The 23949-nt window shown below is 34.6% G+C and overlaps 2 protein-coding genes across 3 annotated transcripts in view; one reads left to right on the top strand and one right to left on the bottom strand.

Moving 5' to 3' along the window:
* The window catches only part of LOC148948312 (integrin alpha-PS3-like), a 57816-nt gene that overhangs the window by 22445 nt on the left and 11422 nt on the right, over positions 1–23949 (bottom strand). The gene's annotated exons all lie outside the window — the stretch shown is intronic.
* LOC148948313 (uncharacterized) lies at positions 102–19768 on the top strand. Its single transcript, XM_089094486.1, has 3 exons — positions 102–278; positions 2506–2753; positions 19727–19768. The coding sequence occupies exons 1-3, from the start codon at positions 102–104 to the stop codon at positions 19731–19733; spliced, it is 432 nt and encodes a 143-aa protein (XP_088950612.1). The 3' UTR covers positions 19734–19768.

Below are 23949 nucleotides of genomic sequence, written 5' to 3' on the forward strand. Positions count from 1 at the left end.
GTTGAAATAAAGAGCAATAATATAAATTTTGTAAGAACTTTACTAGAGAATATTAGGAAAGGAGTATCTATAAAGCCGAAGAAGTTGATTGAGGTTTATCGATGAAAAAATGTTTTACTGGTAATAATTATGGAAAGGCAAACAAAATCACGACACATAAGCAAGTGGACGCTAAACGTGGGAGCTCTGAAAGAGAGAAGAGGATTTATTACATGTTTTCCAGAGAAATTCTTTATGAATTGCTTTGGCTACCCATCTGGCTGACTGCATTTCAAACAGTAAGCTGTACGAAAACTGTTCTATCCCACTTTCTAGGATTACAATTAGAGAAAGGTCGAGATGGCTTGGCCACGTTTCGTGGATGAAAGATTTCAGAATACCAAAGATGTTTGTTTTCTGGTCAACCATCTAAGGCCAAACAAAAGTCAGGCCGTCCTCAAATTGGACCCCAGGGGCACAAAGCTTACAAAAAACGTAGCTCAGCGTTCCCCCTCCCCATTCGATCTGTCATCAAAAATACAATTGTGACGAAATACTTGTGAACAGATAAGCCTTCTTAGGACTTTTTATGATCTTCCATTATACAAATATACGATGACGCTGAGGAACAAGTCATTTCAATAATTGCATATTAAACTTGATCAAGTTCAGTTAGTCAATAACTGGCAAAATAATGATTTGTAATCACAAAGAAAATCTGAAATTCTCTGTGAACGATCGCGATCGGAAAGAGGTGCAACTAGTTTGCAGGAGGAGGGACTTAAGTCTGAGATCATCAACTGCGACCCTCAAATTAGGCATCTTTTCAAGTCTGACATGACACTGATTATAAGATGGTATTCTACTAAAAAGAAAATGTAAAGCTGTCTGTTTCGAATGAGCTGTTTACATAATATAAAATCCTTGCCAATTGAGTATCACACACAATATTACCTCAGGAGGCACAGTTATAGAGCTATGGAACTATTGTGATTGGAATTGCTATCTTTAAATTTTTGTCCGAATGTCAGGTGGAATAAAAGGGGCTAAAGAGAGACTAAAGGAGAGTTTGGGCGATTTCCGATCAACTTTTATGACGGAAAAAGGGCACTACATCTTGCCGCATATACGATAAACTGATCTTCAAATTTTTGTCCGAATGTCAGGTGGAGTAAAAGGGGCTAAAGAGAGACTAAAGGGGCGTTTGGGCGATTTCTGATATACTTTTATGACTGAAAAAGGGCACTACATCTTGCCGCATATACGATAAACTGAGCTCTCTCCCAAATGTTAGTATCATATGCCGTATACTGAGGCTGGAAAGATGAAATAAACAATCAATAGATCACTTTTTATTAGTTTATGGTATTTCATAGAGAATGAACTCATTTTAGCCTGGATCTGGGGCATCCCGCCTTTCTTTTAGCCTCTTGGTGAACTGTTTTGTTCAGCCATTCTAGGGACAAGAGCCTAGCAAGAGCCTTTTGGGCAGCAGACATAAAAAGCCTAGTATATACTGTTCTGTGACGATCAGCGGAAAACACTTTGCCACCTTCTCCCAAACTCCAAACTCCAAAATAAATGAACATCTTATTATCGTAAATAGATTTACCTAAAAACTAGCCAAGAATGCCCGACAATTCTTATAATACTCGACACTTATTTTGAAGAGTCTCCCCACCCAATTAATAGTACTATGTAAATATAACTTTCAACTCACACTAAAATTTTCCTACAATAATAGGGGACCCATTCCCCCCTAGCACCGAAATTAAATGCTTTGTCCAAATATATCATTCCAAATAAGACGGTACTTGAGGCTGAATCCCCTTTCCATATTGATCGGAGGGACGTGTCACAATATTTTTTTTTTAAATATCCCCCAAAACATTGAACTTTGAGGGTTTGAACAGCCTTCCCCCAAAACCACCTACTGATCTTCCCCTCTTCCCCCATAGCTGGCGTGCAGCAACTTATTACTGAGTAACTGTTATTTTTGCTATATATATATATATATATATATATATATATATATATATATATATATATATATATATATATATATATATATATATATATATATATATGGTCAATCAGTTCTCTTTTATTTATCTTTCAAAATGCTGATATTTCAAAATATCTAAAACTCAAAGCTGTCTCGTCTATTCATACTTGAAGTTCTAATTTATGCATTATTAAGTGGAATCCAGGAACACAAATGAAGGGTTCAAAGAAGACCGAAACTTCTTCGGCAAAAAACTATCAGGCAAACTCACTTGGCTCTGTTTAATGTTTTACTGATTAATTTCGATTTCTCCCAGAAACCAAATTCTTCATCGTGCAACTTTTTTAAAGTAAAATAAAAGAAGTCTAGTTTTTGGAGGAGTTGCGTATTTTTGATTATGTAAATTCAGTGCTAATTGGTTAAATAAATACTATGCAATAAGATAGAAGTTACTAGGCCTTTCTCATGTAAAACAGCAGCTTGTGAGATTATCTCGGTTCATGCGTTAACTTATTTTAAAGGCTCGAGTTGGTGAGCGACGTTTCCAGTGTCAAGGACCCTTTTTTATACCCCCGGCAGATAACATCGTAATCACCACCCCTTCTAATAACGTAACTACAGACCAAAAACGTGTGAAGAGATTCGATGATGCTGAAACCTCACTCGGTAAAGATTACATTGAAGATGAGGCTGTAGAAGACGAGCAGCAGCAAATGACAGAATTTGATCTTTTTGAGTTTCTTGCCACATCAGTGAAGCCCAGTGAAAGGTAACGTTTTAATTCATGTAAGAACCTCTCTAAGATTTTGATTCTTTCTGTCCACTTACCTTACTTTTGAAACTCTTATTTCAACTATTGTTTTGAGAAGAAGGAATGAATTTATTTTGACTAAGATAACTTTAAGATACCTAATACCCTGCGATAGTACAATAGATTGATGCTCCGCTTGGCAATACGGGGCCTGGGGTTCGATTCTCCCTCCCATATGGTTGGGAAACATGGTTGGAGACTGGCTACCTGTCCCCGTCCCTGTTAAAAAGACTGAGCAGCTGCATCCTAAACGTTGATTCTACGCCCTATACGCCGTCAATGGCTCTGGAGTATCTTTATCCTTTTCATCATCCAAGATTTCTTAGATTACATCAGATTACGTATTTTTCTATCTCTCTTTAGTCTAATTTTGTCCTAGCTGGCGCTTTAGCAATGTGTTCCTTCTTTTCTTCGAACAACAGTGTTCTCTGATGAACAAAAGAAAATTCTTGAGATCAGATCCTGTGCACTTGTGAAAGCTCCTATGTAGAACTTACTAACCAGAGTTTAAAATTTAGATTACTACAACATAAAGAATCTATTGCACCAACCCTAAAGCAAAACTCCAAACCTGAAAATTTCACGCCGGCTCTATTTAAGCACATTTTTAATTCCGTGAGCCATTTTATCATGCTTGAAAATGTTTCTCTGATTCCTAGGGACCAGGATTTGAAAAATAGGTTTTAGGTAAACCATTGAAATTAAAATATCTTATTAAAAAAACTGGCTTTGAACGGAGATGCAAAGTGAAGTTGGCTTAAATTGAATTTATGATAATTTACTACAGTCAAATAAAGCAAATTTCGTTTCTTTAATTACCGAAAACTGAATACTCTGAATGGTAAACAAAGACCTTTGTTTACCTGATAGTGAATATTCACCTAAAAATCAAGTGAATGGCCCGGAAACTGGGAAGTTAAAGAGATTTGCATCTGCAACTGGTTGAAGAGAATAAGAGCGTTAAACAGTATCTAATTGAACTTGCTGTTTAGTATAAATGTCGATGTTTTATTTGTATTAGTTTAGCTTATCAGCTAAAAACAGCAACAATATATGTGACCGAAATATCTAGAGATTTTTTTTGTTCTTGTTTCACTGTCAAATAAAAGGACTTGTCCTTATTGAAATGTTACATTTTTTAGACACTAAGTGGTAAGACAATAAGGTAAGGTCATATTAAAAAAAGGCTATTGATGACAGATAACAGCAGGTAACAAAATTTGATCTTTTTGAGTTTCATGCTCATATAAATTAAGCCCATTGAAAATTAATGTTTTATTCAAGAACCTCTCTAAATTTTTATTAGTTTCGTCCACATAACCTATTTCAGAAACTTTTATTTCAGGTAGTATTTTGGAAAGAAGAAACGTTGTAATATTTAGAAATCAAATATCCCTGTTAAACTTTCCTAAAACAAAGTTTCTTGTGACATCTCAGAATACTTCAATATTACTTTGAACACTTAAGAGTGCAAATTTTTCCATCTCCTTTTCTTAGATTTAAAAATAAAGTACCACGGGACGAAGCTTCGCTTAGTGAAAAGAAAAACAGTTTCTTATTAATCTCTTTCGGAACATAACTTCAATTTTGTTTTATTTTCTTTGCTGTAGAAAGTAAAGCAATTATACATTTTATAATTATTATACAATATGCAAATAAAAATATTTAGGGGCTTAGGAATATTTTTATAATATAGATATTTTAGCACAGAAGGAAGAAAACTTACATTATATTCCGTGAAAAAGTTAAGACATTCCGTGTTCTAGATTTTTTTTTTCGAAAATCTAGAAAGCAAATACTTTAATTTTGCATTTGGCTTAATCTCCGAAAAACTGTGTAAATTTTTTAATCAAAAGAGTGTAAGACCCTGGAAGTTATACAAAAACACAGATCTGATCTTCAGGTTGGATGTCAAAGGCATAAATAAGAAAAAGTTTATTTTAGGCTAATTTTTACAATTTTTCTATGTTGTTGATGCTCTGTGTAAATTTCAGTGCTGATTTCACGTGTCCTCTTATGAGTCAAGACATGATGGAACTAACACCCTTTTTAACAATGTATAGTGTAACCCTGTTCTGTCATGAGATATCATTTGTGCCTTGTTTATTTAAAGCTAACTGTGCATAAGCACCCACTGTTATCCATTAATTAAGTAAAAAAAGCTTTCCGAAAAATAAGTTTTTCAAAGAAAAGTAAAGGCCATTTTAAACTTAACCTCAGGAGATCCGAATACCTGTTAAAATTCAAACTCAAAAGGACCAGAAATTACTATTAAAGAATAGATAAAACCCAAAACCAAGAAAACTTACATAAACAATCAGAGCGAAAAACATACAACAAGTAATAATATAAATGAATAAATAAATTTTAAAGCGAGTAATGCTTAGATTGAATATGAAAATCTAGCTTAAAAGGAAAACCAATATTTTGCCATTAAAGTATAAATGAAACTTAAAACGAACAGAAATTAAATAAATAATCTATGCGAACAAAACATACAATATATATTAATGTAGATGAATAAATAAATCTTAAAATGAGTGAAACTTAAATTGAATATACAAATAAAGTTTGAATCGAATAAAAATAACTACAAACAAGAGTTTGGGTAACGTCTCACTGCAGAGGCCTAAAACCTACTGCGTCATTGGCGCTTTACTGAAAACAATTCTTTGAAATATTTTCACTTTTGTAACTTTAAGAAATAAAAAATTAATTAAGATTTTACGGAATAAATATCAGCATATGTATATTAAATTGGCAATTCACATTTTTTTTCAGTATACTCATTTGAATTTTTTTTCAGTAAAGTACAAATTATATTCTGGCTTTTAGAAAGCATAGGGGTTTTGAACCCTACTCCATTAATTTATGCTCGTTTTGAGTTTGACTCTAATATTTATTTTAATTTTTGTTCGTTTTGGGTTTCATTTATTTATTGATACTGTTTTGGGGTAGTTGTATGCTTGGTAGATTATATGATAGTCCGGACGCCAGGTGTTTAAAATATGAACCATACCACGACGGAATGGGGCTGCTACGAGAATTAGCCTACCCTCCATTCCCTAAATTGACTATGCAGATTCAAAAATACCAATGGCACTTGCTTGCGATTGGTGGAACACTCCAAAACTTGACATTTTATTATATTTTGGTGTTTCATGCAAGAAAATACATGTTCCACAAAGTTTGAGGTGCAGTTTTCCGCTCAAATAGAAATGCCTAGAAGCCATAGAATGTTTTCATAACAAACTAACACGATTAGTTAAAAAAAATGGCACAGTTAAAAAAAAAAATGGCAAAACTTTATGAGTCTTGAACAGTCTTGGAAAGTATAAACAAAATCATATTGAATATTAGATATATAATGATATTAATTGTTGAAAGATCAATCAGTTAAAGTTTTTTTTTTCACTGTAATTTCTATTTTCATTTTCAATGCTGTAAGAACCGGAAAATAATAAATTTGTAATATACGAGTAATTCATTTTAAGTGAAGAACCAATGACGCAGAAGGCTTTAGGTTTTTACAGTTAAAGAAGGGGACAGTATCCAAATTTTGTTTGTAGTGAAACTATATTCGTCTTGACCAATCTTGGAAAGAATTAAACTGAATGTTTTTTGTATACTGATATTAATTGCTGAAAGCTCATCAGTTCAAAATTTCACTGTAATTTTAATATTTATTTTCAATATTAAGTACAAAAGAAAACATTTGTAATATAATTCGTTTTCAGTAAAGCGCTAATGACGCAGTAGGTTTTAGGCTTCTGCAGTGAGACGATACCTAAACTCTTGTTTGTAGTTATTTTTATTCGATTCAAACTTGATTTGTATATTCAATTTAAGTTTCACTCGTTTTAAGATTTATTTATTCATTTACATTAATATATATTGTATGTTTTGTTCGCATTGATTGTTTATTTAATTTCTGTTCGTTTTAAGTTTCATTTATACTTTAATAGCAAGATATTTGTTTTCGTTTTAAGCTAGATTTTCATATTCAATCTAAGCATTACTCTCTTTAAGAAATATTTATTCATTTATGTTATTACTTGTTGTATGTTTTTTTGCTATGATTGTTTATTTAGTTTATCTTCGTTTTGGGTTTCATTTATTCTTTAATAGTAATTTCTGGTCGTTATGAGTTTGAATTTCAACAGGTATTTGTATCTCCTGAGGTTAAGTTTAAAATGGCCTTTACTTTTCTTTGAAAAACTTATTTTTCGTAGTGTTTTTTTTCATAAATTTTTGTTCTTTTTTTATTGAAAAAAGTTTCAAGTTTTTTTGGCAGTGGGGGGGGGGGCTTACAGGCCGATTATTCGTTAATTTAAAAAACGGATCTAGAACTTTCAATTTAAATCGAATGAGGCTTTTATTAAAGTCTATACGATTACCTCTTTGATAAAAACCTTATATATGAACAATAGACAGCTTGCATAACTTGTGGACAGCGATTGACAACACTGAATGTTTTGAAAAAATAGCTCCAATAAGGGGGTTTAGACAATTTCACTTGCTGACACAAAGCTATCACGGCTGTTTGGAATTGACCTTAATAGGAATTTGTGTGCCAAAGTAATTTTGCATCTATCACAGAATATACATTTTAACCTTATAATTTGTTAATTATGATAGATTTCCTATGTTTTCTTCCCATACAAAACCCCTTTCCATAAGTTATAAACCCCCCTTAATAAGTTATGCCCCAGGGCATAACTTACAACGCCTACCCCTTGGCCCTGGTGGGCTGTGTCGACACCGAAGTTTTTGTTATCAGAAATTCGAACTATTTTAACAAAATATCTATCTCAAAATTTTTATCTGATGCAATGACGGTATGGTGAAGGGAAAGGGGCTAGTTGCTCTACAATATTATTTGAATCTACAACAGAGTACAAGAAATTTCAAATTATAATCGAATTAGCCTCCTCTTACCTTCATACGATCATCCCCCAATAAAGAACAGAGTGAAAGATTCGGAGAATCCTTCAATTACAACCCTTGCCCTGAGGGCTTAGGGGGAGTTGTAATCCTCAAAGACGGAATTTCCAGATCTTAAAACTACTTTCAATAAAATTACTGTCTTAAAATTTTTATTGGATGTGTTTGGGGAAAAGGTGGGCGTGAGAGGGGGGTTACTTACCCTCAAATCACTTTCGACTATTACAAAGGGCATTAGCCCTCGGAATTTCTAATCGAATGAGCCTTTTTTGAAGTTTCTATGACACCGCCTTCTATAAAAACCTTATATGCCCCCCGGGCATAACTTAAAACCCTTGCCCTGAGGGTTGTGGGGTATTGTCCTCCTCAAAAACATATTTTCTATCTGGAAATCAACTACGCTGAACAAAATGGCTATCACCAAATTGGGATTGGTTGTGTTTGGGGGAAGGAGGGCGGGGGGGGGGGGCTAGTTGCCCTCCAATCACTTTCGACTATTAAAAAGGCTACTATCCCTTTGAATTTCCAATTGAATGTGCCTGTTTTGAAGTTTCTACGATAACGCCTTCTATAAAAACCTTATATGCCCCCAGGGCATAACTTAAAACTCTTGCCGAGGGTTGTGGGGGAGTGTCTTCTTCGAAACATATTTTCTATCAGGAAATCAGCTACACTGAACAAAATGGCTATCTCAAAAGTTTGATTGGATGTGTTTGGGGAAATGAAGGGCGTAGGGGGGGCCCCTCCAATCACTTTTGACTATTAAATAGGGTACTATCCCTTTGAATTTCCAATCGAATGAAACTTTTTTGAATTTTCTACGACAACGCCTTCTATAAAATCTTATATGCCCCCAGAGCAAATCTTAAAACCCTTGCCCTGAAGGTTCTGGGGGAGTGTCCTCCTCAAAAACATATTTTCTATCTGGAAATCAGGTACACTGAACAAAATGGCTATCTCAAAAGTTTGATTAGACGTGTTTGGGGAAATGATGGGCGTAGGGGGGTGGGGGGGGGTCTAGCTGCCCTCCAATCAATTTCGAACGTTAAAAAGGTCGCGCGCCCTTTGATTAACCCTCGCAAGAGCCTGAGTATCTGGTACGATGGCGAAAACTCTGCTAAAAACCTTAAATGTCAGTATAACCTAACTTACGACATGGGATACGAAGGTTGTTGGGCCGTGCTCTCCACACACTTATATTTTCAATCCGAACAAACGCGATACTAAACAAACAGAAACATGAACCAGGGTGTTTGGGATGTATTTAGGGAACTAATGGGCGGTGGGAGGGGGAGGGGGCTAGTTGCCCTCCAATCAATTTTGACTATTAAAAAGGGCACTATCCATTTGAATATCCAATCGAATGAACCTTTTTTGAAGTTTCTACGACAACGCCTATGACCCCAGGGCATATCTTAAAACCCTTGCCCTGAAGGTTCTGGGGGAGTGTCCTCCTCAAAAACATATTTTCTATATGGAAATCAACTACGCTGAACAAAATGGCTATCTCAGAATTTTGATTGGATTTGTTTGGGGAAATAATGGGCGTGGGGGGGGGGGCTAGGTGCCCTCCAACCCCTTTAGACTATTAAAAAGAGCAGTAGCCATTTAAATTCCAATCGATTGAGCTTTATTAGAAGTTTCTACAACAAAGGCTCCTATAAACTCCTTATATGGCCCCAGTTCATAATTTAAAACCCTTGCCCTGAGGGTCGTGGGGGAGTTTCCTCCTTAAAAATACATTTTCTATCTGGAAATCAACTACGTGTAACAAAATGGCTATCTCAAAATTGTGATTGGATGTGTTTGGGGAAATGGTGGGCGTGGGGGGGGAGGGGGCTAGTTACACTCCGATCACTTTCGACTATTAAAAAGGGTACTAGCCTTTTAATTTGTAATCGAATGAGCATGTTTTGAATTTTCTACGACAACGCCTTCTATAAAAACCTTATATGTCCCCAAGGCATAACTTAAAACCCTTGCCCTGAGGGTTTTGGGGGAGTATCCTCCTCAAAAATATATTTTCTATCTGGGATTCCCCTACGTTGAAGACCAGGGATTATTCCCCATTTTAAGTGGTTGTTTGGGGGGTAAGGAGGTTTGTGGGGGGGGCTAGTTGTCCTCCAATCATTTTGGACTATTCAAAAGGATAATAGCCCTTTAATTTCCAATCGAATGAGCCTGTTTTGAAGTTTCTACGACAACGCCTCTATAAAAACCTTATATGCCCTCAGGGCATAACTTAAAACCTTTGCCCTGAGGGTTGTGGGGGAGTGTCCACCTCAAAAATATATTTTCTATCTGGAAATCAACTACGCTGAACAAAATGGCTATCTCAAAATTTTGATTGGGTTTGTTTGGGGAAATGTTGGGCGTGAGGGGGGGAGGGGGGCTAGTTAAACTCCAATCACTTTAGAATATTAAAAAGGGCACTAGCTCTTCAATTTCCAATTGAACGAGCCTGTTTTGAAGTTTCTACGACAACGCCTTCTATAAAAACCATATATGCCCCAAGGGCATAACTTAAAACCCTTGCCCTGAGGGTTGTGGGGGGAGGTATCCTCCTCAAAAATATATTTTCTATCCGGAAATCAACTACGCTTAACAAAATGGCTATCTCAAAATTTTGATTGGATGTGTTTGGGGAAATGATGGGTCTGGGGGGGGGAGGTGGGCTAGTTACACTCCAATCACTTTCGACTAAAAAAGGGCACTAGCTCTTTAATTTCCAATTGAATGAGCCTGTTTTGAAGTTTCTACGACAACGCCTTCTATAAAAACCTTATATGCCCCCAGGGCATAACTTAAAACTCTTGCCCTGAGGGTTATGGGGGGTATCCTCCTCAAAATATATTTTCTATCTGGAAATCAACAACGCTGAACAAAACGGCTATCTCAAAATTTTGATTGGATGTGTTTGGGGGAATGATGGGCTGGGGGGGAAGGCTAGTTGCCCTCCAATCATTTTCGACTATTAAAAAGGGCACTAGAACTCTCGATTTCCAATCGAATGATCCCCCTTTGAAGTTTCTACGACAACCCCTTCTATATGAAGTGCCTCTGGGGAAAAAAATAATAAATAATAATAATAAAACATTGGAGCCGTATGGCCTTTACTATAGGCAACGCTACAGCGTTGCCTCTGATACAAGGAGAGACCTATTGAAAATATTCAACATTAAATTCGGTCATAAAATCATTGGCCTGAAGCTGAAAATGCGCAGTTTACATCAGACTCTTAATAATTATGTTAAAGATCATTCAGATAAAACTGATCGTCGGTTGGGGGACAATTAGTCACCTTACTTAAATTTATTTTGAAGAAATTGTTTCGTATATTCGTCCAGGGATATGGGATGGGGTAAAGCACAGATGTCTACACCTAGTACTATGCCCAACTATACCAATAAACCCTAAACCTAATTTTTAAGTTAATTTTTAACTCTATGATATTTTACATTTTTAGGACATCAACAGAAAAGCATTCTGCATCAAACAGTTCGTGGTAACGAACTGTAAGTAAGGAGCGACCCGGCTCAATGGTAACCGAAACTCTAAAAACCGGAATTTTGGTACCAATAGATACATCAAAAGAATCAGATTTTAATTTTGATTTCAAATATAATAAGTTTCATCAAGTTTAATCTTACCCATCAAAAGTTACGCGCCTTAGAAAATTTGGCTAATTTTTGAAAAAAGGGGGAAAGACCCCATAAAAGTTATAGAACCTTAATGAAATTCACACCATCATATTCAGCGTATTAGAGAACCCTAGTGTAAAGGTTTCAAGCTCCTATCTACAAAAATGTGGAATTTTGCATTTTTTGCCAGAAGAAATATCACGGGTGCGTGTTTATTTGTTTTGTTTTTTTTGTCTTTTCCCCAAGGGTAATCGTATTGATCCAGTGGTCCTAGAATATCGTAAGAGGGCTCATTTGAAAGGAAATTAAAAGTTCTAGTGCCCTTTTTAAGTGACCAAAAAAAATGGAGGGCAACTAGGCCCCCTCCCACGCTCATTTTTTTCTCAAAGTCACCCAACTAAAATTTTGACATAGCCATTTTGTTTAGCATAGTCGAAAATCTGATAAATATGTCTTTTACGATGACTTAATCCCCCACAGTTCCCAGGGGAAGGGCTGCAAGTTATGAACTTTGCCCATTGCTTGCATATTGTATTGGTTATTGGGAAGTATACAGACATTTTCAGGAAGAATTTTTTTTTGTGGGGGGGGGGGCTTGAGGAGGGGGTTACTCGGAATAATCTTTCCGTGGAGGATGTTTCTTTAGGGTAAGGGACATTTCTATGAAGGGGGCGCCGGATTCCCAAGCATTATTTAAAAAAACGATCAGAAATTAAATTTAAAAAAAACAAGTTTTTTCAACTGAAAGTAAGAAGCAACATTAAAACTTAAAATGAACAGAAATTATTACGTATATGAGGGGTTTCTCCCCCAAGTCAATACCTCGCTCTTTACGCTACAGTTTTTTTCAGTGCTTTCAAAAAAGCTATCTATTCTAATTAAACGGCTTTTGTGATTCAGGGGTGTGTGAATTAAAATTTTTTTTAACTTTTAACGTAAAGAGCGTGGTATTGACTAAGGGGAGAACCCCATCATATACGTAATAACATATACGTAATAAAAAACAAAAATAAAAAAAAAACAAGCGATACGGCTCAATAGTTATCGAAACTTTTAAAAACGGAACTTCGATGTCAATAAATGTATCAAAAGAATGGGCTTATAATGCTGATTCTAAATATACAAATTTTGTTAAGTTTAGTATTACTCATCAAAGGCTACGAGCCTGAGAAAACTTACCTGATTTTTAAAGAGGGGGGAAACATCCCCTAAAAGTGAAAGAATTTTAATGAAAATCACTGTCAGATTCAGCGTATCAGAAAACCCTATTACATAGGCTTCAAGCTCATATCTGCAAAAATCTGCAACTTTGTATTTTTTTCCAGAAGAAAAATATACGACTATAGAAGTTCGTTACGTAAGTTAATTTGTAAATTACGTCAGCACCAAATTTAGATACAGCCATTTAGCAAAAGTAAAGTAAATTTTTTACGCAAATTTTGTTTACTTATTCAATGACGGCGAGCCAAAATAAAAGCTACATTAGCTAAAAAACGATCAGAAATAAAATAAAAAAAACAAGTTTTTTAAACTGAAAGTAAGGAGCGACATTAAAACTTAAAACAAACAAAAATTATTCCGTATATAAAAGAGGCTGTCCCCTCCTCAACGCCTCTCTCTGTACGCTAAAGCTTGACTCTGTCTCACAACTTTATTTTTTATAACAATAAAAAACTTTAGCGTAAAGAGCGAGGCGTTGAGGAGTGGACAGCCCCTTTCATATACGGAATAATTTCTGTTCGTTTTAAGTTTTAATGTCGCTCCTTACTTTCAGTTTAAAAAACTTGTTTTTTTTATTTAATTTAAAGAAGAAAGCAGGCCTAAATCAACGTTGACTTCAAACAAAGGAATTGTTCTTGACTGTGGGGATGAATTTTCATGTGCAAAGATCACCTGTGATGTTGGACCACTGTATAAAAATGAAGAATTAACTGTTAATGTCAATGCAGCCCTGAAACTTGACAATCTTGGTAATAATAACAATAAACGTGATTTAAATAAGTAATCCTCAAGAGTGATAGAAAAAACGACTAAGATGGCATTATTAACTGTCATAGGTTTGATTCAATGAATTAAGCAATTCAAAAAATTGACTCACTCTTCCCTCCAAAATTTTCGTAATGTCTTTGCTCTCCATATTTTCCCATGTTTGTTGTACGATTCTTCGCTTTTTACAAATGAAATATAGATCAAACACATATTAAAAGGAATAATCAAGTTAAATTTGAAAAGAAAAAATTAACACACAAAAGAATGCGGCTACCACTACAAAGCTTCTAAAGACCAGAAAATTAACCAAAAACAATCAATTAATCTAGTCTTATTAGTCAGATATGTTGAAAATATTTTTTCGTCAATTCAAAATATTCCTTCCACAAACCAAATAAATTGATGTACAATTACCAATGGGGATTTTAAAAGTTCACTGTTCATTATTCAGAGGGGAGGGTGGGAGTTAGACTAATTCTTATTTGTGAGAATATCTGTTAATTTAAAGTTTGACTTGATTAATCACTCTGATTTCTTGTCGCTTTAAGTTTCATCTGTATGATATTTAGCATATCGGTTGTTATGTTTGACGTGATTACTCATATAGATTACAGTTAATTTAAACCCTTGTTGGGTTTCCCCTTCTTCAAAACATCAGCAAATTTTCTTCTGTCATTAAATTTCGATCGGTAAATTTGGAACTGACGAATCATACGTGCTTGAAATCAGCATAAAAATAGATTTATTTGATTTAAGTACGTGCTATTTTCTTAAATTCAGTTTTTCTTTTTTTTTAATTTTGGCTTCTGTTGACAAGAGTTGCTCCTTGCTTACTGTTCATTGCTATGAAGAGTTTATTAATGAATCATATTTTGTCTGAGTAATATTTTTAAAAATTTCCAGTCAAAAGTTGTAAACATTTGAAAGATATGAAAAAAGTGCCTATTTTATATGATATGATCAAATATTGACTATTTAAAGATGATATCTTCCAAACTTAATGACAAATAGCATGTGGAAATATAGTAGCAGGCTCCGTGACCAAAATGAAAGAGTATGTATCAAATTTTTCTTACAATAAGCTGGAAAAGCACAAATCATTAGTTATATGGAGTCCAGTTTATTATGGAGTTGAGTTACTCAGCTAAACTCCATAATCTGTTTTTTTTTATTATAATCCTCAAGCATAAAGAAATTTCTGCAAAAATCTTAAAAGCCTAATTTTATTTTATCTCCTATAAAATCAGGGAAGCACCCTGTTCGTCATTTGGATTTGGACCGAATCCATTATTATTTACATATTTGTAGTCCTGGATATTATCAAACAGTTTGTGGTAAAGAACTGTAAGTAAGGAGCGACCCGGCTCAATAGTAACCTAAAAAAAGGAATTTTTATACCAATAGATACATCAAAAGAATCAAATTTTTATGTTGATTTCAAATATATAAGTTTAATCAAGTTGGTTTCACCTATCAAAACTTATGCTCCTGAGAAAATTTGCCTTATTTTCGAAAAAAGAGGAAACACCCCCTAAAATTCATAGACCCTTAATGAAAATCCCACTATCAGATTCAGCGTATCAGGGAACCCTACTGTAGAGGTTTCAAGCTCCTATCTGCAAAAATGTGGAATTTTGTATTTTTTGTCTGAAGAAAGACCACGGATGCGTGTTAATTTGTTTTTTTGTTGTTGTTGTTTTTTTCCCCTAGAGTGATCGTATTGACAGAGTCGTCCTAGAATATCGCGGGAGGGCTTATTCGAATGTAAATTAAAAGTTTTAGGGCCCTTTTTAAGTTGCCAAAAAATGGAGGGCAACTAGGCTCCCTCCCACTTTCATTTCTTTCCTTAAGTCACCCGATCAACATTTTGAGGTAGCCATTTTGTTCAGCATGGTAAAAAAATCTAATAACTTTGTCTTTGAGGATGACTTAATCCCCCATAGTCCCCGGGGGAAGGGCTGCAAGTTATGAACTTTGCCCGATGTTTACATATAGTATTGGTTATCGGAATATACAGACAGTTTTAGGGGGATTTTACTCTGGTAGTGAGTGGGGGGGGGGGGGTGGATCGGGGGTTACGTGGATCTTTCCACGGAGGAAGCTTTCATGGGGGAAGGGACATTGCTATGAAGGGGGCGCCGGATATCCCAGCATTAATTAAAGAAAACGATCAGAAATTAAAAAAATTAAGTTTTCAACTGAAAAACTTTTCAACTGTAAACTTTTCGACATAAAAACTTAAAACGAACAAAAACTATTACGTATATAGTTGGGTTCACCCCCTAGTCAATACCTTGCTCTTTACGCTAAAGTTTTTTTTAGTACTTTTATAGGAGCTATTCATTCTAATTAACGGCCTTTGTGATTAAGGGTCATTCTTAAAGAATTGGAAAAAAATTCGAACTTTAGCGTAAAGAACGAGGCATTGACTATGGGGGCGAACCCCCCTAATATACAAAATAAAATATACAAACATAGAAGTTCGTTACGTAAGTTAATTCGTAAGTTATGTATATTTATTACTAATAAAATCGTTCGTAAATAAAATTGAACACTTTTCCAGAAATAAAAAAAATGTAAAAGTAATATGGAAATTTCATTTTAATTATTCATGTACGGTGAGCCAAAATCAAAACCTGTATTAATTTAAAAACGTTCAGAAATTAAATAAAAAACAATTTTTTTTTAACTGAAAGTAAGGAGCGACATTACAACTTAAAACGAACAGAAATTATTCCATACATGAAAGGGGCAGTCCCCTCCTCAACGCCTCGATCTTTACGCTAAAGTTTGACTCTTTCTAACAACTCAATTTTTTAAAACAATAAAAAGCTTTAGCCTAAAGAGCAAGGCGTTGAGGAGGAGACAGCCCCTTTCCTATATGGAAAAATTTCTGTTCATTTTAAGTTCTAATGTCGCTCCTTACTTTCAGGTAAAAAAAACTTTTTTTTTATTTAATTTGTGCAAATAATCCAACATGGGAAAGTGAATATATTTCTAGAGTAGGGAATAAAGAACAGTTCTATGGGAGGGGGATTGTAATTGAGATTTAATTGAGATTGTTTTCCACAAAGTTTTCTGAACTAACTCAAAGATAGTGAATCATTCTAATCTTTTTCTTGCATTTTGGTTATGATACGACAAGGTTTGAGTTAAAGTATCTAGTTGCACTTGGTTAAAAATAAATAAAAAAAACAAGTTTTTTTAACTGAAAGTAAGGAACGACGTTAAAAATTAAAACAAACAGAAATTATGCTATATATGGAAGGGGTAGTCCCCTCCTCAATGCCTCACTCTTTACGCTATAGTTTGATTCTGTCTTACAGCTTTATTTTTTAAAACAATAAAAAACTCTGGTATAAAGAGCAAGACGTTGAGGAGGGGACAGCCCCTTTCACATACAGAATAATTTCTGTTCGTTTTAAGTTTTAACGTCGATCCATACTTTCAGTTAAAAAAACTTGTTTTTTTTTTATTTCATTTGTGAACATTTTTGAATTAATGCAGGTTTTGATTTTGGCTCACCGTGCATGAAAAATTACAACCAAATTTGCATATTAATTTTATTTTTATTTGGTTAAATGGCTTTCTCGAAACTTGTTTAATTTTATTTACGAACGTTTTTATTAGTAATAAATATTCGTAACTTACGAATTAACTTACGTAACGAACTTCTACATTCATATATTTTTAATACGTATATTAGGGGATTTGCCCCCTAGCCAATACCTTGCTCTTTAAGCTAAAGTTCGAATTTTATTCAGATTCTTTAAAAATGACCGCTTAATAAAAAAGGCCGTTACTTATAATAAATAGGTCTTATGAAACTACTAAAAAAATCTATGGCTTAAAGAGCGAGGTATTGACTAGGGGGTGAACCCAATCATGTATTTGATATTTTCTGTTCGTTTAAAGTTTTGAAGTTGCTGCTGTTGCAGCTGAAAAACTTGTTTTTTTTATATTTAATTTCTGATCTTTCTTTAAATAATGCTGGGAAGTCCGGCGTCCCCTTCATAGCAATGTCCCTTCCCCCATGAAAACTACCTTCATGGAAAGATCCTCCCACATAACCCCCGACCAACCCCCCCCCCCTACCAGAAAAAATCTCCCCTGATAACGTCTGTATACTTCCCAATAACCAATACTATATGTTAACACTGGGTAAAGTTCATAACTTTCAGCCCTCCCCCTGGGAACTTCGGGGTATTAAGTCATCCTAAAAGACATACTTATAATATTTTCGAACATGCTGAACAAAACGGCTATCTCAAAATTTTGATCGGGTGACTTTGGGAAAAAATGAGCATGGGAGGGGGTCTAGTTGCCCTTCATTTTTTTGTCACTTAAAAAGTGCACTAGAACTTTTAATTTCCATTCCAATGAGCCCTCCCACAATATTCTAGGACCACTGGTTCGATACGATCACCCCTGGGAAAAACAAACAAACAAACAAACAAATAAACACGCATCCGTGATGTTGCATCTGACAAAAAATACAAAATTCCACATTTTTTTAGATAAGAGCTTGAAACCTCTGCAGTAGGGTTCTCTGATACGCTGAATAATAATAATAATAATTTTATTATAATCCAAAAAACAGGCCATACAGAACAGTATTCTTAATCACACTCAACAAGAAAAGTAACATAAATATCAAGTTTCACTCATTGATGTCAACGCTTCATTTACATATTTACATATCTGCCTGATTGACCTTTTCACAGTCGTTTTCAGGATCCCCGGGAACTCTCAGTTGCCACCCTCAAAATACTTTTCCCTTAACAGAGAAAGTTGCTGGCACTCGTTGAGAATATGGGCGACATCCTCAATACCTAGGTTACATCTGGGGCAAGAGTAATCCGCATTTGCATCTGGGGCCACCCTACTTCTTTCAAATACTCTTTTTCTATTTTTTAGTGGCAGGCGATTTGCTCGGATCCGAAACCAAGTCCTCAATGTCTCCCCCGGTAATCCAAGTTTAAAATAATATTCGAATCCAAACAGCTATTTTAAAGGGTAATAAAACTACATTTCTTAATTTGTTTTATCGTAGTCACTCAGATATGGGACGGCCTGAACCGTCTTAATTACACCAGTATTACCAAAACACAACTCCTGTTGCTTTAACGGTCATCGCCCTTCATTTTAGATATCGGATCATAATCTGCTATATAAAAACATTTTTTATTAGATACGGTCACGATCTTTTACGTTTCGACCGTAGCATATCCACATAAGCTGCTTTTGCTAACCTATCTTCTGAGAGACTTAGAACCTTTAGCCAGTACCGGATCATCTGTGCTAATCTACTCATTCTCAGCGAAAATATACCTAGGCCATCCTTCATTGCCTGATTGTGGGTTTTTACATGAAGACCAATTAATCTCTCAAAGTGTTGTAGCTGAATTGATTCCAATTGTGGTGCCGGGTCATGTCCCCAAAGTTCAGCTCCGTAATGGATAGTAGGTAAAACTTTAGAATTAAAAAAATTTTTATGCATTTTTAGATCTTTTATACTTGAAAGCCTTGAATTACGTAAAATGGCAGCTGAAACTGCTTTCCCTCTCTTAATCATCTGTTTTACATGCTCTTTCCATCCTCCTTTTGCTGAAAGTGTTACTCCCAAATATTTAAAATTTTCGCTCTCTTTTACTTTTTCACCTTTATAATAAAATTCTACTTTTTGATCATCATTATTCACACGAATTCCTCTAAAAACCATAATCTCAGTCTTTTTAATATTCAACCATAGTTTCTTTCTATCTAAATGTTCTTCTAATATACCCTATCAAATTTGGAGCTCCTCGGGTGACTGGCCTAACAACACTGCGTCATCAGTAAAAAGCAACAGAGATAACGCCTGGTTCCCTAGTGACGCCGTAGGAGCCCATACCTTTTTTAAATGGTCAAAAATATCATTTATATGAATATGATGGTGTGATTTTCATTAAGGTTCTATAACTTTTAGGGGGTCTTTTCCCCTTTTTCGAAAATCAGTCAAATTTTCTCAGGCGCGTAACTTTTGATGGTTAAGACTAAACTTGATGAAACTTATATATTTGAAATAAGCATTAAAATCTATTTCTCTTGATGTATCTATTTGTATCAAAATACCTTTTTCTAGAGTTTCGGTTACCATTGACCCGGGTCGCTCCTTACTTACAGTTCGTTATCACGAAGTGTTTGATAAGATTGATAAAATTCAGGCAGCATGCAGTAACAACATCTGTTTAATTTCAGTTTTAGCAGAGACCTCAATTCACATTTTATTTTCATTTCAGAACAATATCCGTTTGTATTAATCTCTATTTGAAAGACTTTAACTTTTAACCTATAGTCAAAACTTTTGTTTTTCAGATGGTAAAATAGGAGAAAAAAGCTGATTGAGTTAGTAATTTCATGCCAAAACTTTTTTGTTGGAGCCACTGAATACAATAGTAGCTGATAATGGCAGGTTTGAATTGTTTTTGCCACTTTCTATACTAGACTGTGTTTTGCGTTTGTGCATGATAAACAAGGTTTCGAATATTTATTTGACTGGACGTTCTTTTAAAGAGAAAAACAATTCTTATAGATGTGAAAAATTTCTTCACGTAAAATCTCTATATGATCTAAGAATTTTCTCTTTTGTTTTTAATATTATTAATGATCTTATTATTAATGATGATATTAATGATAATATTATTACTAATGATTAATATTATTAATTATCTTTCACCAAAGGGCTACTGAATATACATCTACTCGGTGGTTCTAATGATTATCAGCTTTATCTGACCTCTTCAGCACTAATTAATTCGCTGGTGGTTGAACGTCACTATAAACAGTTCGCGGTAACGAACTGTAAATAAGGGGCGACCTCGGCTCAATAGTGACCGAATTTGATACCAATAGATATATCAAAAGAATCAAATTTTTATGTTGATTTCAAATATATAAGTTGCATCAAGCTTAGTATTACTTATCAAAAATTACGAGCATGAGAAAATTTGCTTTATTTTCGAAAAAAGGGTGAATCACGCTCTAAAATTCCGAGAAACTTAATAAAATAGCACCATGAGATTCAGCGTATCAAAAAACCCTATTGGGGAGGTTTCAAGCTCATATCTACAAAAATGTGGAATTTTGTATTTTTTGCCAGATGCAAGATCACGGATGCCTGTTTATTTGTTTGTATGTTTTATTTTTGTTGTTGTTTTCCCCCAGGAGTGATTGTATTGACCCATTGGTCCTAGATTATCGAGGAGGGCTCTTACAAAAGGATAGTAACAGTTCTAGTGTCCTTTTTAAGTGACCGAAAAAATTGGAGGGCATTTACGCTCATTTTTTCCCCAAAGTCCCCCGATCAAAATTTTGAGATAGCCATTTTGTTCAGCAAAGTCAAAACATCTAACAACTATGTCTTTGAGGATGACTTAACCCCCCAGAGTCCTTGGGGGAAGGGCTAAAATTTATGAACTTTGCCCATTGTTTATGTATAGTATTGGTTATTGGGAAGTATACAGACGTTTTCAGGGGATTTGTTTTCTGGTGGGGGGTTGGGAAAAGGGGTTACATGGGAAGATCTTGCCATGGAGGAATTTTTTCTAGCGGAAGGGAATTTTCCGCTAGCGGAAGGGAATTCCTCTAAAAACCACAATCTCAGTCTTTTTAATATTCAACACTAGTTTCTTTCTATCTAAATATTCTTCTAATATACTCAATAAGATTTGGAGCTCCTCTGGTGACTTGCCTATCAACACCGCATTATCACCAAAAAGCAACAGAGATAACGTCAGGTTCCCTAGTGACACTGTAGGGGCCCATACCTTTTTAAAATGGTCAACAATATCATTTAAATGAATATGATGGTGTGATTTTCATTAAGGTTATATAGCTTTTAGGGGTTCTTTCCCCTTTTTTCGAAAATCAGCCAAATTTTCCCAGGCGCGTAACTTTTGATGGTTAGGACTAAACTTGATGAAAATTATATATTTGAAATCAGCATTAAAATCTAATTCTTTTGATGTTTCTATTTGTATCAAAATAACGTTTTCTAGAGTTTCGGTTACCATTGAGCCGGGTCGCTCCTTACTTACAGTTCGTTACCATGAACTGTTTGATAAGATTGATAAAATTCAGGCAGCATGCAGTAACAACATCTGTTTAATTTCAGTTTTAGCAGAGACCTCAATTCACATTTTATTTTCATTTCAGAACAATATCCGTTTGTATTAATCTCTATTTGAAAGACTTTAACTTTTAACCTATAGTCAAAACTTTTGTTTTTCAGATGGTAAAATAGGAGAAAAAAGCTGATTGAGTTAGTAATTTCATGCCAAAACTTTTTTGTTGGAGCCACTGAATACAATAGTAGCTGATAATGGCAGGTTTGAATTGTTTTTGCCACTTTCTATACTAGACTGTGTTTTGCGTTTGTGCATGATAAACAAGGTTTCGAATATTTATCTGACTGGACGTTCTTTTAAAGAGAAAAACAATTCTTATAGATGTGAAAAATTTCTTCACGTAAAATCTCTATATGATCTAAGAATTTTCTCTTTTGTTTTTAATATTATTAATGATCTTATTATTAATGATGATATTAATGATAATATTATTACTAATGATTAATATTATTAATTATCTTTCACCAAAGGGCTACTGAATATACATCTACTCGGTGGTTCTAATGATTATCAGCTTTATCTGACCTCTTCAGCACTAATTAATTCGCTGGTGGTTGAACGTCACTATAAACAGTTCGCGGTAACGAACTGTAAATAAGGGGCGACCTCGGCTCAATAGTGACCGAATTTGATACCAATAGATATATCAAAAGAATCAAATTTTTATGTTGATTTCAAATATATAAGTTGCATCAAGCTTAGTATTACTTATCAAAAATTACGAGCATGAGAAAATTTGCTTTATTTTCGAAAAAAGGGTGAATCACGCTCTAAAATTCCGAGAAACTTAATAAAATAGCACCATGAGATTCAGCGTATCAAAAAACCCTATTGGGGAGGTTTCAAGCTCATATCTACAAAAATGTGGAATTTTGTATTTTTTGCCAGATGCAAGATCACGGATGCCTGTTTATTTGTTTGTATGTTTTATTTTTGTTGTTGTTTTCCCCCAGGAGTGATTGTATTGACCCATTGGTCCTAGATTATCGAGGAGGGCTCTTACAAAAGGATAGTAACAGTTCTAGTGTCCTTTTTAAGTGACCGAAAAAATTGGAGGGCATTTACGCTCATTTTTTCCCCAAAGTCCCCCGATCAAAATTTTGAGATAGCCATTTTGTTCAGCAAAGTCAAAACATCTAACAACTATGTCTTTGAGGACGACTTAACCCCCCAGAGTCCCTAGGGAAAGGGCTAAAATTTATGAACTTTGCCGTTGTTTATGTATAGTATTGGTTATTGAAAGTGTACAGACGCTTTCAGGGGATTTGTTTTCTGGTGGGGGGTTGGGAAAAGGGGTTACATGGGAAGATCTTGCCATGGAGGAATTTTTCTAGCGGAAGGGAATTTTCCGCTAGCGGAAGGGAATTCCTCTAAAAACCACAATCTCAGTCTTTTTAATATTCAACACTAGTTTCTTTCTATCTAAATATTCTTCTAATATACTCAATAAGATTTGGAGCTCCTCTGGTGACTTGCCTATCAACACCGCATTATCAGCAAAAAGCAACAGAGATAACGTCAGGTTCCCTAGTGACACTGTAGGGGCCCATACCTTTTTAAAATGGTCAACAATATCATTTAAATAAATATGATGGTGTGATGTTCATTAAGGTTCTATAACTTTTAGAGGGTCTTTCCCCCTTTTTTTGAAAATAAGGCAAATTTTTTCAGGCTCGTAACTTTTAATTAGTAAGACTTGATGAAAATTATATATTTGAAATCTGCATTAAAATCTGATTCTTTTGATGTATCAATTGGTATCAAAATACCATTTTCTAGAGTTTCGGTTACCATTGAGCCGGGTCGCTCCTTACTTACAGTTCGTTACCACGAACTGTTTGATAAGATTGATAAAATTCAGGCAGCATGCAGTAACAACATCTGTTTAATTTCAGTTTTAGCAGAGACCTCAATTCACATTTTATTTTCATTTCAGAACAATATCCGTTTGTATTAATCTCTATTTGAAAGACTTTAACTTTTAACCTATAGTCAAAACTTTTGTTTTTCAGATGGTAAAATAGGAGAAAAAAGCTGATTGAGTTAGTAATTTCATGCCAAAACTTTTTTGTTGGAGCCACTGAATACAATAGTAGCTGATAATGGCAGGTTTGAATTGTTTTTGCCACTTTCTATACTAGACTGTGTTTTGCGTTTGTGCATGATAAACAAGGTTTCGAATATTTATCTGACTGGACGTTCTTTTAAAGAGAAAAACAATTCTTATAGATGTGAAAAATTTCTTCACGTAAAATCTCTATATGATCTAAGAATTTTCTCTTTTGTTTTTAATATTATTAATGATCTTATTATTAATGATGATATTAATGATAATATTATTACTAATGATTAATATTATTAATTATCTTTCACCAAAGGGCTACTGAATATACATCTACTCGGTGGTTCTAA

Source organism: Artemia sp. Qi Xiang Cuo, chromosome 9, assembly GCF_049724085.1.
Source record: "Artemia sp. Qi Xiang Cuo chromosome 9, ASM4972408v1, whole genome shotgun sequence".
In the NCBI taxonomy this organism is placed as follows: Eukaryota; Metazoa; Arthropoda; class Branchiopoda; order Anostraca; family Artemiidae; genus Artemia; species Artemia sp. Qi Xiang Cuo.